This window comes from Falco naumanni, chromosome 1 (assembly GCF_017639655.2).
Source record: "Falco naumanni isolate bFalNau1 chromosome 1, bFalNau1.pat, whole genome shotgun sequence".
Classification (NCBI taxonomy): Eukaryota; Metazoa; Chordata; class Aves; order Falconiformes; family Falconidae; genus Falco; species Falco naumanni.
Genome location: NC_054054.1, coordinates 111,466,941 through 111,481,581, shown reverse-complemented (window position 1 = coordinate 111,481,581; position 14,641 = coordinate 111,466,941). Strand labels below are relative to the sequence as shown.

General features: G+C 48.2%; 1 protein-coding gene across 17 annotated transcripts in view; it reads left to right on the top strand.

The window, feature by feature from the left end:
- MSI2 (musashi RNA binding protein 2) overlaps window positions 1–12,149 on the top strand; it is a 251,201-nt gene extending 239,052 nt beyond the window's left edge. For 11 of the 17 annotated variants that reach the window (XM_040578216.1, XM_040578243.1, XM_040578294.1 and 8 more), the window contains 3 exons: window positions 7,759–7,967; window positions 9,735–9,812; window positions 11,931–12,149. In XM_040578216.1, coding sequence (XP_040434150.1) covers window positions 7,759–7,967; window positions 9,735–9,776 — 251 coding nt within the window. In that variant the 3' untranslated portion in view covers window positions 9,777–9,812; window positions 11,931–12,149. The remainder of the gene's footprint in view (window positions 1–7,758; window positions 7,968–9,734; window positions 9,813–11,930) is intronic. The other 6 variants (XM_040578264.1, XM_040578283.1, XM_040578302.1 and 3 more) reach the window with 3 other exon arrangements.
- The last annotated feature ends 2,492 nt before the right edge of the window (window positions 12,150–14,641 follow it).

The window sequence follows — 14,641 nt, the reverse complement described above, 5'->3', positions numbered from 1 at the left end:
CGGCGCCTTGCGGGTCCCCACGAGAGATGTACTAAATGGCACCTCTAATTGTAACGCTGGGGTTATTTGTTTTTCTGATTTGTCTCCCACTTTCTGTTTCAGCTAGTTGGGAGCTGTTTGTACATTGCTGCTCTCCACAGTGTCGGTGTGTTTCCAGCTCATTATTTCTGAGACATTTTTGAGTCTGAGCATTGATCTGGATTCGAGGTGTGCCGCGTGCTGCCTCAGACATAAAGCACCGCTGTATGTAAAAGCGCAGGTACAAGACAGATGCTTCCCATAGCTCAGCCTGACCACAAAGGAACATGTTTGTGCCTCTAGCTGGAGCTGTATGCGGTGATCGGTGTAGAAAAAATGAGCCTGAACATGAGCATTTAGTTCTCGGAGCTGTGCCTGTGCACTCTGGCAGCCTGAACAGGCAGCCAAGGACCAGGAGCACTGACGTCTTATTTCAGACCGGCATTAATTTGTGCATCCAGTTTTGGGTAAATCACATCTTGGTTGTTAGCATCTCTGAAAAGCAAGGTATAAGCTCCCATTAACTTCAGCTGTGAGTGCACAAAGAATTAGCTTTGGCCAAGCTATCTGTAATGTGGGTGCCGTGCTAGCTAATGATATTTATGAGGCTCTAAGCACTAATGATACAAGATTTGCATGTGGTGCTAAGTTTTCCCGCAGTCCATACTGGGGCTGGTTATTTAAAGCGTCAGCGTCACGCTGTGACTGCTGGTCTGTTAGTCATGCTGGCTGCACCATGGCCATTAGTGCTCATGCTTCAGGACACAGGGGATCCCCGAGGAAGGCTGCGATCTTCCCTGCTTCAGCCGCCATCATTTTACTGTAACATCCTCTGCAGCGTCGGTGCTTGGGCTGCTGCCGAGGCGGCACAGCAGGCTCGAATGCTTGGGTAACAGGTGATATTCCTTCTGGGAAAATCTCTTAAAATCCACCAGTAAATCCCAAGTGACTCAAATTAAATGCCTCCAGACTGTGGCATCCTCATGACCGTGCTTTGCAGCCCCACTGGACCCGTCATGGGCAGAGGGATGGGTGGCAGTGTGTGAGGGTAAATAGTGCCTGGCGTGGCTGGGGTACCCGCCCTCCATCGGCTCACCCCGCCGGGCTGCTGCCGAGCGGCACCTGCCTGCCCTGTGCCCCCCAGCCCCCGCCTGTTGCCATCCCTGTCAGCGGCATTCAATGTTATTATATCATTTACTCCTTCGAGCTGGAAGATTATGTTTGCAGCATGTTATATGAATTTTTCATAAAGAGAGAAAAACAGCCTAATCTTGTGAGCTTTGAGTCTTGGTGGTGGGTAATGGCTTTGATTTAAAGCATTTTGTCTTAATGATGGTTATATTGAAAATTTCCTGCTGCTTTCAAGCACGTTTAGTTATTATCATAAACATTGATGGTAGAAATGCCTGCCAAATTGTGCATGGCTGTTTATGGTAGATGAGAGAGTCATCCAGAAATTAGAGCGCTGGATCAACAAGTTGTCGGGAAGCCTGTTTGTGCAGAGAGCCGCCCTGGGGCCAGCGGGGCAAGGAGGGCTGGAGGAGAGCCGTGCTGGAGATGGCCGGTGCTGGCGTAGAGAACACTTGGTGTGAGATCAGGAGTGAGTTTCTGACGAGAAGGAGCTGCTCTTGAAGCCGAGGGGTGCAGAGGGAGGGCAGTCTCTCGTGCCGGCGGCCGTGCAGCGGGAGCCTCTGCCCTGGCAGCTTCTGGCATTTGCTCCACTTGTAAAAATAAACTGCTAACCTGACGCATAAAGCATGCATGTTCACAGAAGGGTATTTCATCTTTTTTTTCTTCTGTATACACGTCGCTGCGTTCCCCATGTGGGTTTAGATAACAGGACCTGCTTTCTGGGGAGCACCTCTGTCTGCAGCTGGGCTCTGCCACCTGCCCTGCCAGAAGGAGCAGAGCTGCCCACCCGCGCCATGCCCAGGGCCAAGGACCCCTCTCCAGGAGGTGAAGGCTACGGCCGAGTGTTACTAGGCAGGTCTTTGGAAGCGTTGGTTTAGTGCTGAGCAGCGCACCCTCCGGGGCGAGCGCATGCAGCCAGGGGTCCCGCGGGTCTCGGTGGGATGTGGGCGGGACGTGGGTGCCGGTGGGTGGGGAGAAGCTGGGGTGGCTCCATTCTGCTCCATTCTGCTCTCAGCTGCTCTCTCAAGTGCAAAATGTATTTCTAGCTGTGATAATGGGGCACTGTATCTCATCCTGAAGTACCCTGCTGCTTCTCAAAGAGGAAATCCAGTAAATCGTTGTGGTTTCTTTCAAACTTGAGGTTTTTCTTGCCGGCGCACCATGGCTGGGAAGGCAGGCACGAGTTTCTCTAGTTGCGGTTTGTACCGTTCCTCACCTTTCTTTTTCTTTTTTTTTTTTTTTTTTTTTTTTTACTTTTGAAATACTCATATTTGTTATGTGTTAGAAAGAAAGCAAAACCACAGTAGTTAACAGTGAAGAGACTGCTGTAGGAGCCAGTTCTCCTCCTGTAGTGTTGGTTAAATCTTTGGGGTTTGGTGCTGTAGAAGAGGGAAACACATTGTTGCTGAAGACTGTGGGCTGTGTGCAGGGGACAGCGATCGTCTGTCTTACACACCTCTGTACTTATGTCACCTGCTTTGTTTCCTTTGAGGTACAACGTACTTTAGTGTTGCTTTGTCATCCTGACCATCAGCCCGGTACCGTGCACGATCCCCTTGCAGAACAGTAATGTCAGAATCCTCACAGTGCTCTTCCCTCTCCCTCCCTCCTTCCCTTCATCATTCACGGCTGAGTTGAGTTTATCTGGGTGGGATTCCAACATCTGACTTGTTGTGCTTTACCCAGCTGCCCTCTCCGCCCCCGCAGCGAGGCGCCTGGATCCTCATCAGTGTGATACGCGATTCGCTAAGGCAAATGTCATAATGAATCCTGACTTAGAAATTTCTCAAGAGTTCATCGGAAGAGAGTTTATCTTTCAGTCGTGACCTTTCTTGTTGAAGGCGGATTAATGTATGAGCAGGGTCTGTGTTAATGTGGCAGTTTGCAGGAGAAGGCACTTGATAAGCAAGCTCCAGCACGCTCCGTCCCAGCTCCCAGCAGAGCGTTTTGTAGCCCTGAGCCTCCTGCCTCCGCGTGAACCAGGTGTGTTTCAGGCTCCAGCTCCCGGCTCCTTTGACAAATCACTTGTTGCCCAAACGTTGCATTGAGAAGCATCTGAAACGCACATTAGATGTGGATAAAGACAGCTCTGCTAAAGGATGCCAAGATGAGTTAGTAATAAAAAAGCCTTGCTCGCTGAAGCGCTGTCTTGAGGTTATGGATGCCTTTTAAAATTATCTCCAAGCTCATATTTATTTTAGCAGAAAGGCTTTTGGTGGATTCTCCTTTGAGGAGATGCAGCTCAGGTAGAGGGGAGGGTGCAGCGAACACACTGGGTTGCACCAAACACATCCCTGGGACGAGACCCGGCACGTGGGCTGCAGCGGGGCAGCGCAGCAAACCCTGGCTTCGGCCATCGCAGAACCGGCCCACTGGGAATACTGGACGCAGGCAGCGGGGTGTGGCAGGGCACCGAGTCTAAGGTCCTTTTACCTGTTTCAGTCCTCGTCAGCAGTGGTGTTTGTCTCTTGCTATCGCCTCTGGAAGGTGGAGGCAGCACCGATGTTTGTCACGACTCTCCCAGCCAGCCCTGCAGCCAAGGTGCAGCTCTCACCTTGCCAGCCGTGCGCAGCAGATCCCAACTCCACCATCACCAATGCTTTGCATTTAAAGAAAAGCCTGTTCTGGGGCTGCTTTGTGAACATGCATTTGCTTCGGTGTCTGGCGCCCCATCTTGCTTCCCTTCATTGCCTTTCAGCAGGGTAGAGCCCAATGCTCCCCAGAGCCCGTCCCTCTGACCTGCAGGCAAATCATCACTTACTGGTCAAAATTCACAAGCTCAGAGCTTTTTCCATAGAGAGAAGCCACTGCAAATTCCAGGTGAGGCAAACAAGACATTAAACTTCCTCATTCCCATCGCTGCCACGTCCCTTGGCTGCTGTCTCTTGATCTCCGTCAGCGCAAGAAGGAGCTTCTGCAACGTGGGGGGTGGGGGGCGCTGGGGCTGAAGTAGATAAAAAGTTGGTTGGCTGTGATTTACAGACACATCTCATCTTTTCCACATCTCTCCTGACCTTGATCTGTCACAGGGCTTCCCGGTGACCCTTGGGATCGCACATTATGTGCAGGGAAAGCCCTTGAGCTCGCAGCCCTTAGCCACAGTCCCGCAGCTGTGAAAACGTCCGGTGCGGGATGGGTTCCCGTGCAGTTGGCTGGCAAATTGGACCTGAACCTTTTGGAGCACATCAGAAAGGGCTGCTTTGACTACCAGGACTTCCCAAGTGCTGGCAGTCCTTGGAAGGGGAGGAAATGGCCCTGCCGACCCCCCCGGTGATGCTCAGTCTGATGGGTCCCCCAGCAAACCAGAGTCGGGAGACACTTGGGCAGCTCGGGCAGCTCCTCTGCTGGGACCAGGCCAGAGGGCAGGCTTTGCCGCTGGGCTCTGCTGAGCAGCAGCAGGATGTGGCCCGTGGTTCCCTCCCCTCTCCTGGGACAGCACAGCCCCCTGACAGCCTTCCAGCAGCATGCTCCTGCACTTCTGCCTTTAATTATTCCCTGTTATTACTGCAGGTGGTCAGGGCGGGGGGGGAGGGGGCGATTCTTGGATTCCTTGCAACCTGCAAGGCATTAATCTTAACGCTCCGAGATTCCCGCAAGTTTCCAGCAGCCGTGGCTCTTGGACAGCTTCTGCCTCCTCCAGCGATGGAGCTGACATTGGGAACTTTGTCATAAAAATACGTGTCTCCAAAGAGACCTAAATTTTTTTCGAGCACTGAAACAGTGTCTGGAGGATTTGGGGTTTTTTTCTTGTTTGTTTTAGTGTCAGATTATTCCAGGTTTGTGTAAAACAAATTTGTTTCTGGCTATTTCTCACCCAAATGCGTCATGTTTTGCATGTTGGGAGAGTTGCTGGAGGTCCCCATGGTGGTGTTCCGGAGCAGTGGTGGGAGTGCCTCTGGCTCCAGGTGAGCTGACGCGCAGCTTTTGTCAGAAGACAAATATTGAGCAGCTCACCAGGGCTGAGCGAATCGGTAAAGTGCAGTTTCTGAGGAGTGCTCAACCTCCTCGTGAATAAATAAATTCATTTATTGGGTTGGAGCAGAGCACCAGCTCTGTAGAAGCTTCCAGCCCTTTCTCTGCAGGTCTCCGGGCTTTGGCACGGGCAGCATGGAGCCGTGCCGGGGCATCGCCGGGCACTGGGGTGGCAGGTGGGATTTCGCTGTGCCCGTTTTTCCGCAGGCACTCCTGCGAGCAGCGTGGATATTCACCTGATGTTCGGTAGATAGAAAATTACCTTTTTCTTACGTTACGCCCCCGCAATGAGAAGGACATCCCTCTGGATGCCACGGTGTACGTCTGCCCGGTTGGGCACGGCTCACGGGCATGTGTGCCACTCCGTGGTGGCCGCGGTGGCAGGGGGCTCTGGGCATCGCGTAGGCAGGGGGCCGAGGCCGGTCCCCACTTCTGGCCCCGAGGCGGCACGGTGGGCTGTCCTGGTGCTGCCGCGGGGCTTTGCAGGGGTGTTTCACTGACAGGGTCCCCCCTTGCCTTGCCGCATCCCCCTGGCGCGCTCCTGCCTTGGCTCGGACTGGCCGACTGGGTTTTCTGTGACTTGGCAGTAAAACTTGCCTGCGTTTTATTGAACCAGAAGGAAGAAAAGGGGGGAAAAAAGTGCTAGCGTAGAGTAATAAAGGGCTTTTGAACATCTCAGCTGGATATTTTTCTTCATGAGTGAGAAGGCCAAATGTTATCTTGACATTTAATCTTTAATAATAAAAAAAAGGCGCTTTGTTTGCCAGTGAATTCCAAAATCTGTTTACTCTCTCATGCCTTATTTCTTTTAACTTGCTAGCTTAGATGTCCTACTTACTTTCCCCTGCTACCAGTTCAGAGCTGCATTAAATCACTTATTTTGTAAGATTTACTCTCCTGTCATTGCAGAGCCAACAGCTGCTGGGTTGACTTTTTTTGGATGGGTTTATTCATTCATTTGAAAAATGGGGACCTCTCGGGGGGGCGGTGCAGGGGGAGGGGGCCAGGGCAGGAGAGGTGGTGGCCCAGCAGAAAACCCAGGCTGAGCCCACCGCAGCCCACGTAAGGTGCTGCCAGAGCCCCACCTCGGGCTGCCCTGCGCTGCTCCCACCCCCAGGAGAACCCACAGCTGGTTGGTGTGGCTCTGCTTGTGGGCTAGTGGCTCTGACCAGTGGGCTAGTGGCTCTGACTGGTAAGCTGGTGGCTCTGACTGGTGGGCTAGCGACTCTGACCAGTGGGCCAGTGGCTGAGGGTTACTGTGGGCTCTCAAACCTTACGAACCCTTTGTAGCGCTTCATGAAGACACGTGGGAAGTTGCATCCAGAGGAAAAGGCTGAAGAACAAACTCTTGGCACAGCCTGGAGCGTGGAGGTGCTGGGCTCCGCGGGGCAGGTGCTGGCCGCACTGGTGCCGGTGGCTGCCGCGGGGCAGGGGGTGCGGTGTTGGGCACCGCTGTGGGGCCGTGCCCTGGTGCTGGGCGCTGCCAGCAGCGGTGTGCCGGGGGGGCGGTGAGGCGGTAGCTGGTGCGGGCAGGCGAGTCTCCGTGTGCTCCTGAAGGACCTTGCAAGTACCACTCAGGTGTAGCTCCAGCTTCCCGCAAGCCATTTCCATCCAGCTCCTCCTAGTCCGCTAACTTTTCTTTTGCATTGAAACTTCTTCCTCATAAATTTTACATCCAAGAGCAACTGTGAGAGATGCCAGAAGCCTGATCATCTAACATGCTTTAATATCTAAATTTATTCTTTAGTATCATTCTTATTTACATTGTTTTTCTGTCTCAAAAAAAAAGAAAAAATAAAGGGAGGAAAAAAATAAAATTTTCTTTTACTTCCACATTAGGAGGTGAGTTGTCATACACCCTCTGGAATTCTGGTTTTTTTTGCTTTTGATCTTTATTTATTTGTTTAATTTTGGTTGATGTCCCAAGCATGGTTTTGGAGACGAAGGTAGGTCTTCGCTCTCCAAATCAAAAGGAAAAAAAAAAATTTAAATAAACCAACACTCTCCTTGGTCATATTAAAAAAAAAAAAAAATCCAAACTGTTCCATTCCATACCATTTAAAGAAAAAAACAAAACAACTACAATCAACTATTGAACTATTTCTACAGCTTACTGATTTAAAAGGGCGGGTTTTTTCCAAAAGTATCGAATGGATCCAAAAACGATTTTCCTAGATGCGATTGAAGTTATTTGCTGTCAACATTTTAATATCAATATTACCACAATGTGTAGTCTCAAACTAGTTCCTTTGTAGTTTGCATGGGATGTGAATGCTGTCTCGGCGTGCCCAGACCTAGAGAACTTGTTACTACTGCATGAGCATCAAGTCAGATGTTGAAAAATACCTATTATATTTTGTGATAATTTGGTGAAACTGAGCACCTCCAGTCTCTGGTTGCAGTAGTGTGTTGAATGATTGTTCTTTTTTTTTTATATATATCCATATATATATTTTTGGAGCTCTAAGCTTCGTAGTAGTACGGGCTGACTCTTATCCAGTACTTGCTCTCCTATCGCATGGCCTTGGTTAAGTGTTAGAAGTTGGGCCTAGGCTGTTTATTCTGGTGTTTGGCTTTGTAATAACGGTGCATGCCTGGCGTCTGGCCTCATACCCAGCTTTATTCTCTGCACACCAGTCTTGAATAGCTACAGTGCTCAACCGAATTTTGGCGCACCCGCTTCCCCGGCAGGCTCCAACCCAGCCCGACCCGGAGGCTTCCCCGGGGCCAACAGCCCAGGGCCCGTCGCGGACCTCTACGGCACGGCCAGCCAGGACTCCGGCGTGGGTAACTACATAAGCGCCGCCAGCCCGCAGCCGGGCTCCGGCTTCGGCCATGGCATCGCCGTAAGTACTGTGCGCACCGCGGCCGCTGCCCCGCTTCTCGGTCACGGGGCGGGGCGGGGGGTTGTCTCATTGTTTGATGACATCAGAGGGGGGGTATGTTGGGGGTTTTGTGGCTTTCTCTGGTTAACAATGACCTGACGGCGAGCGTAGCACCTTGCTGCCGTAGCCTGCTAGAGCTGTGCCAACTGACTGTGCCGCTGCAGTTACCAGCTCGGCTGGAAACGCTTGTCTGCTGCCTTCTGCAGTCCAGGCTTGACGTTTGTCCAAAGGAAGTATTTAACAATTATGGGCTTTAAAGCTCCTGCTTATTTATTATGGGCTTTATATCAGCCCAACCACCCATCCCGGCTGACGCACCCATTTGCAGACAACGTACAAGTCCCTGTGCCCACCTAAACATGCACAAGGTGGCTCATTAATTGGGCTGGCAGGACCACAGGGTGCCCAGAGGGACCTCAGGGTGCCCAGAGCCACCCTCACAAGGGCACAGCCACCCCACCCCGCTCCCCATCACCCACCCCTGCAGCAGCAGCAGCATCCCCACGGACCAGTGCCAGCCACTGGCATTTGCCAACCTCTCAGGTCACCCCCAGCCAGCTGCGGTGCCACTGACGGCCCATAAAACCTGCAGGTGGCAAGTGAAGCGCTGCTGTTGCGCCATCAGGTCGTTGGGACAGCCGCTCTTAACGCCGTGGGTCTGCCAGCTCACTAATGACGGGCGATGGAGATTTGCTTAACAAGGCTGCATGCTGGTGTTCAGAGCACACCATCTGACCTGTGTGTGTTAGCATGAATGTGGTTGCACCTCTTTGGTGGCTGTCAGTCTCCCAGACAGAAAAACTGTCACTGTTCCCCTTTTTGTTGTAAAATGATGAGGTTTTTGTATTTTTTGCCCTCCTGTACCACAAACGTGGCACAGTACAGAGGGCTCCCCTGAGTTCCCTCAGACCGGGCAGAGAGCTGAGCTCCTGGACCGAATGGGATGAGTGGGGGGAGCAGGAGCGTAGTGCAGACAAAGTTCCTGAAATTGTCTTGGGTTTATCACATAAGCAACCGGTACCCAAAAAGACCAACAATAAAAACACTGCTGCCTCCATTTGTGCCCTTGTGCCCAGTTCCCCCCGGGTCCTGCCCACGGACGATACCTTTGCATCAGTCCTGGTACCGACCATGGAATGTCCTTGCTCTGCTAAGAGCTGCATCCGTTTAAACTGCTGTCTCTCACCACTTACAGCACCTCGTTTCCATTTTTCACCTAAAGAAAAAGGCCTGTTTGTTCTTGAAAACTTGGGCGCTCTGGCCCTGGCAGCACCCCAATTTTTCAAGTGACAGGGTACAAGCCTGCCCACCCAGATTTGTCTGCACTAACACTTCTCCAAAGGACAATTATGTATTTGACTTGCAGATTGGCAGCCTCTTAATTTCCCCAATAACTGCAAAAAATCCCGTAGCTTTTTTCTTTTTTTCTTTTTTTTTTACATATATATTTATTTAACACTCTCCATTTACTAACCCTGGTTTAAAAGTAAGGAAGGGACAACCCAGAGCTTATTTTTGCAACTGGGGGAATGAAAAGATGATGGTCTCGGAAAGGTACCCGCAGGGTTCAGCACACCGAGTCACCAGTGACCAAGAACAGCTCTCGGAAATACCTATTCATGCTGGCAACACAGTCTCTCAAGTCCTTTGATAATTTCTTGCCAAAATTAATAATCAGCTGTTCCCATGTATAGAGCACTGATGAACTTAACAATTGTACAATTTTAGGGACCTTTGATTGCAACGGCTTTTACAAATGGATACCATTGAAACGTTACACATGGTTGGTTGCCATCTCACTTGGAGGTATTACAGTATATACCATTTGTACTTTGTGCTAAACTACCATCTCCCCTATATTTACTTTAAGTGAACGATTTTTTATCTTCATTTCGTCTTTCCTTGGCCTTTAATCATTCCTTTCTGTGATTTGTGTTATTTGAATCAATCTCAGGGGCTGGAAACTGGAAGAGAGATCAGGAGCTAAACTCCCCAGAAGTCATATTTTCATATTGGTGACACTTAGTGCAATGATTTGGAGAGCCAACAACCCCACGGGAAAACCAGCGATCCCAGAAACCGGTGGGGACGCCACCAAGGGCCAGCTGGCAGCATCCCGGTGGGGGTTATAGATCTGCTACCAGTGCACTGATCTAAAAATAGATGAGCCCCACCGCTTTATTACAGAGAAAGCATCATTCTTAATTAAGTGCTGTACCAAATATTACAGCTAGAAGATAACATTGTAACTAGTAACCATAGAGCAATTATCAAGATTAAAAAAAAATTAAACCTAAGCAAATTAAATTAAAGACATTACCTGAGTAATGCATCCTTGGATCGCTGCCAGTTTCCTACCCTTTGAACTAAGCTCAAGTTAATTAAATATTTAAATATTTTTTTATTATTTTTTGTTGTTGTTGGCCTTTGGCATACTCATCTTTGCAAACAAATATTCTGACACTGAGAACAGAGTAGACGAGAAAAGTCAAGTTAGTGAAAAGTGGTGTTTCCCCCCCGCCGGTGCAGTGCAGAGCTGTCGGTCCCTGCCCCGGCCGTACCAGTGTGACGTCCCCTCCTCTGCCTTCAGCCCAGTGCTGCTGATGGGTGTCACCTGCTCCGCCTCCAGAACCCACACATGAGCTTAGCCTTGCAGTTAGTCCAGGGACTGGGAGCTATGGGAAGCATTTGGAGGCTTTAAATTACATAAAAATAGATTTAGACCTAAATACTAGTGGGTCAAGGGGCTTTCTGTTTACTCTTCATGTACCCACATACACCCAGGCTTACCTGAAACTGCTCCATCAATTGATCTGCTCCACCGAGCAGTATTTTTTATGGGAGAGAAAAAAGCAGCATAGGCACTCTTGCTTTAATCCCACTTATTATTTGCACGTATCGGTGGCTGTTCACAGATCAATTTGTCAGAATCCTTCATGTTTTCTGGGCCACCACCCTTTGTAATAACGAGGTGGGACACGAGGCTGGCTGGAGACCTAAGCAGAGCATCATAATTCACACTAATAACGCCGCGATGAAGGTGGCATTCATCAGATTAACGTATCGTAATCATTCTGCACTTACCACAACACATCACACTGTAACCATCATTTACTGTCCAGGACCAAGACTCAAACCATTAATGACTTAAAAACAGAAAGTGCCTTTAATGTTGCTCATTACTAATTGAAATAGATTTTTGAGAGGAGGAAATGAGCCTTATTATTAATTCCTCAAGGACCACCAAGTCTGAGATTTCTATCGCGGCAGCACATCCCGAGGCATCTGGTCCCGCACCGGCTGCCCAGGGCAGGATGCAGCCAGGGAGGATGATGCTGGGGGAGCTGCGGGTCCCCGGGGCAGGGACCAGCCCTTCCTGCGGGCTGTGGGCTGCCGGCAGGTCCTGGCCCCGGGCGCAGCCCTCTGGGGGTGGGTGCTGGACGTCACCCCGAAAACATGAGAGCACAGGGTGCACGTTCCTCGCCGCCAGCCCCCAATATTTATTTCCATCTCAACATTAAGCACCGGCAGGGAGGGAACATTAGAAGGCAAATCCTCCATTATAAAATAAATCATCCCTGCTGCAGCCTGCCCCTGCAGAAATTGAGAAATTGTTGCCTTTCAAGTAATTCAGCGGTGCCTTTAGAAAAAAATGGTTTTTACCAAAACCATGTAAACTCCTGGCATAACAGGTGCCCGAGGAACAGGTTTGGTCCTTCAGATTGATCCAGCAGCGTTTTGCTGTCGCTGGGCAGCCAGGGTGGTGTGTGCCCGGCTTCGCCCTCGGTACGGATCGGGGCACGCTGCGGCCGCACAGCACTCACAGACGCTTTGGGGGGACTGTGGTGGGGGGTGTTAAAACCCCCAATGGACCTGAGCTAACTCTCGCTCTCCTGTGTCCCATGTCTGCCGTTCCCCCCACAGAGTCTCTCTGGATGTCCGGGCAAGACGGGGCGAAGTTTCTGAGCGGGCCCACGGTTGGATGATCTCATCAGACTTTGAGCACTACATCATCACCGGCAACGCAAACAAACTGGAGGTGGCACTCGACGGACTTAGGTTGTTTAAAAATCTCTCTCATCATCTCATGAATCTGCTGTACTATAAAAACAACAGCTTTTAAAAGTATGTATATAAAACCCATTTCTTGTTCGTTTTATTTTCTGGATGGGTTCCCCCCCCTCCCCCTTTTTAAACCTCTCCAAACCACATTTTTTCGTAGCGTTTTGACATAGTCTCGTAGCCACGTAGTTCTAATTCTTTGTGTATCTAGCGAGAGCCTAACCATAGTGTAACTGTTTATATTAAGGGGTTTCTTTCAGTTATCTTTCCCACCTCCCCTCCTTCTCCCTTCTGTTTTACGTAGTTGTTGTTGCTTAAAGGATGCTGAGATGGTGACAGGAGCCGCAGCCGCTGGTCCCGGCTCTGCGGCTGCCGAGGGTGGCGGGGGGAGCAGAGCCGGCAGCGGGCAGGGCTTCGGGGTGGCCTTGCAGAGCGCGGGGGGCACAGGTGAGCAGCAGGTTCTCTAGCCCTTCTTTTCATTTGTGGCATCTTCGTTAACCTAATTCTATCTATTTTCGGCAATAAGGCAAGGACTACAAACTTTTTGTGCGTCCTTTTTCTATAAGTGCTTTTTTTTGTTGAAAGAGGTGATATAAGGTTTTTTGAAATTGTGAATTCTGAAAAAAAAAAAATACTGTATATACAATTCCATTAACTACATATAAACTATTAAGAAAGAGAAATACAAACCTATTTTTGTGGTGGAGTCAGCCTAAGGCAGTTTCTCTATGAAAATGGAAGAAGAAGAAAAAAAAAAAAAAAGAAAGTTTTAGACTTTGTGACCAACTGCCGGAGCTGGCCCGCGGGAGTTAGGTGATGCACACACTGTTCAGCTTGCTCCGTAGGCGTGGTAGACCTTCCAGCTCTCCTAGCGTCATACCAGCATCTTCGCTATCAGACGTGCACAGCTTACAAAGGAACAGTCTAGTGGTATTTTTTTAATTTAAAACCTGCTTTTCCCAAGACTGAAAAAGAAGCTACGATTTTCCTATTTATTGCATTTACGGTTCAAAGCACACCTTTTTTTTTTTTTTTTTTTTTCTTTTTTTAGTTGTTTTAAACTAGATCAACTCGCTGTCCAGTCATTTCAGCTGCCCTGGGCACCCTGTGCAGCCCGGGCGGAGGCGAGGTCCCTCCTCCGCGCTCGCCTGCTGCAGGCAGAGCGGCTTTACAGCTTGCATCGTTACCTTTTTAATCCATTACCTTCTGTATTAACAAATTAGGAACAACTTTTGGTTGTGGTTTTGGTTTTTTGGTTGTTTCTTTTTTTTTTTTTTTTTTTTTTTTTTTTTTTTTGGGAATACCTCAGTGCTACAAGTTTCACCCTAGAAGCAACGGAAGATTTTAATTTATTGTAGTTGTAAACAGAATTAAAAAAAAAAATAAAGTATAAAACATCATTGCACTGTGACTGGTAGGGGAAAAACTGACAGTTTCCTATTTGCACATGTTTAATATTTGGCTGTTATATATATGGTCCTCTGTTGGGGGAGGAGACTTATGAAGGATATTTTTTAATTTAATTTTTTTAATATTGGTAAATAGGCCTGCAACAGCAAACTAGAAGTACAACATGGTAGGTGGCATTAAGAACATACTGTAGTGTGGATATATTTCTTCTTTTTTTAACGTAATATTGACAAGTTTTATTAATATTTTTTTAAATTGTTACGTTTATAAATTTGGTACTTTAGGTACAGCCAGTATAAGACACTGAATGCGACATTTGTTAAAAAAAGCTGCTGCACTCCTATTTTTGTAAATTTTACTAACAGGTAGACTAATGTAGACATTCAATAGACAAGGTAGAGCAAGGCATCTTTAACAAAAACAAGGCACCATACTGCTAACTGAAAGGAGAAAACCTTGTTTTTCTTGTTTTTAAAAAAGAATCATGCTTTTTATGTAATATTTTAGGTTTTTTTCTTATTTCAGAACAACCAGGTTTAAGCAAAATGCTGGACGCTTTTTAAATATTGAGACTTGATCAAGTAATTAAATAAAACAATTCTTTAAAAAATAAAAATGAAAAAAAACAACAAAACAAATTCCCTGTAATTCAATGTACCGTCAGGGAATTTTTTATTGATATTTTGTCAATGTTGATGATGTACTGTACTACCAGTTGGTTTTCCTCTCCATTCCCTGTCACCTCATAGAATATTCTTTGTTGATCATTGTTGTATGTTAATAGTGTATAAAATGGCTATCTTGTAAGAGTGCTGTCCTGATGCTAGTGTAGTGAATTTTTCCCCCCCCCTCTTTCTCTCTTCCTCTTCTAGTACATATTGGTAGGTGTATCGTAATTAAGGTTAAAAATTTAGATGTAGTTATTCAGATTTAGGACCAGTAAGGATAGAACTTTCTCTTATTTAAGAAAAAAATGCTAATAATTTTGGGAAGGTTTTCCTTTTCTTTTTTTTTTTTCTTTCCTCTTTTCTTTTTTTTTTTCTGTTGTGTTTTTTGGTTTTTTTTCTTTTGCTGATCTGATGCGGTTTCAACTAACCAAAGGTCTCACAATGTTAAAAATGCTGGCAAACTCCTAAGGCATTTGTAGATCCCCACCCTTGACT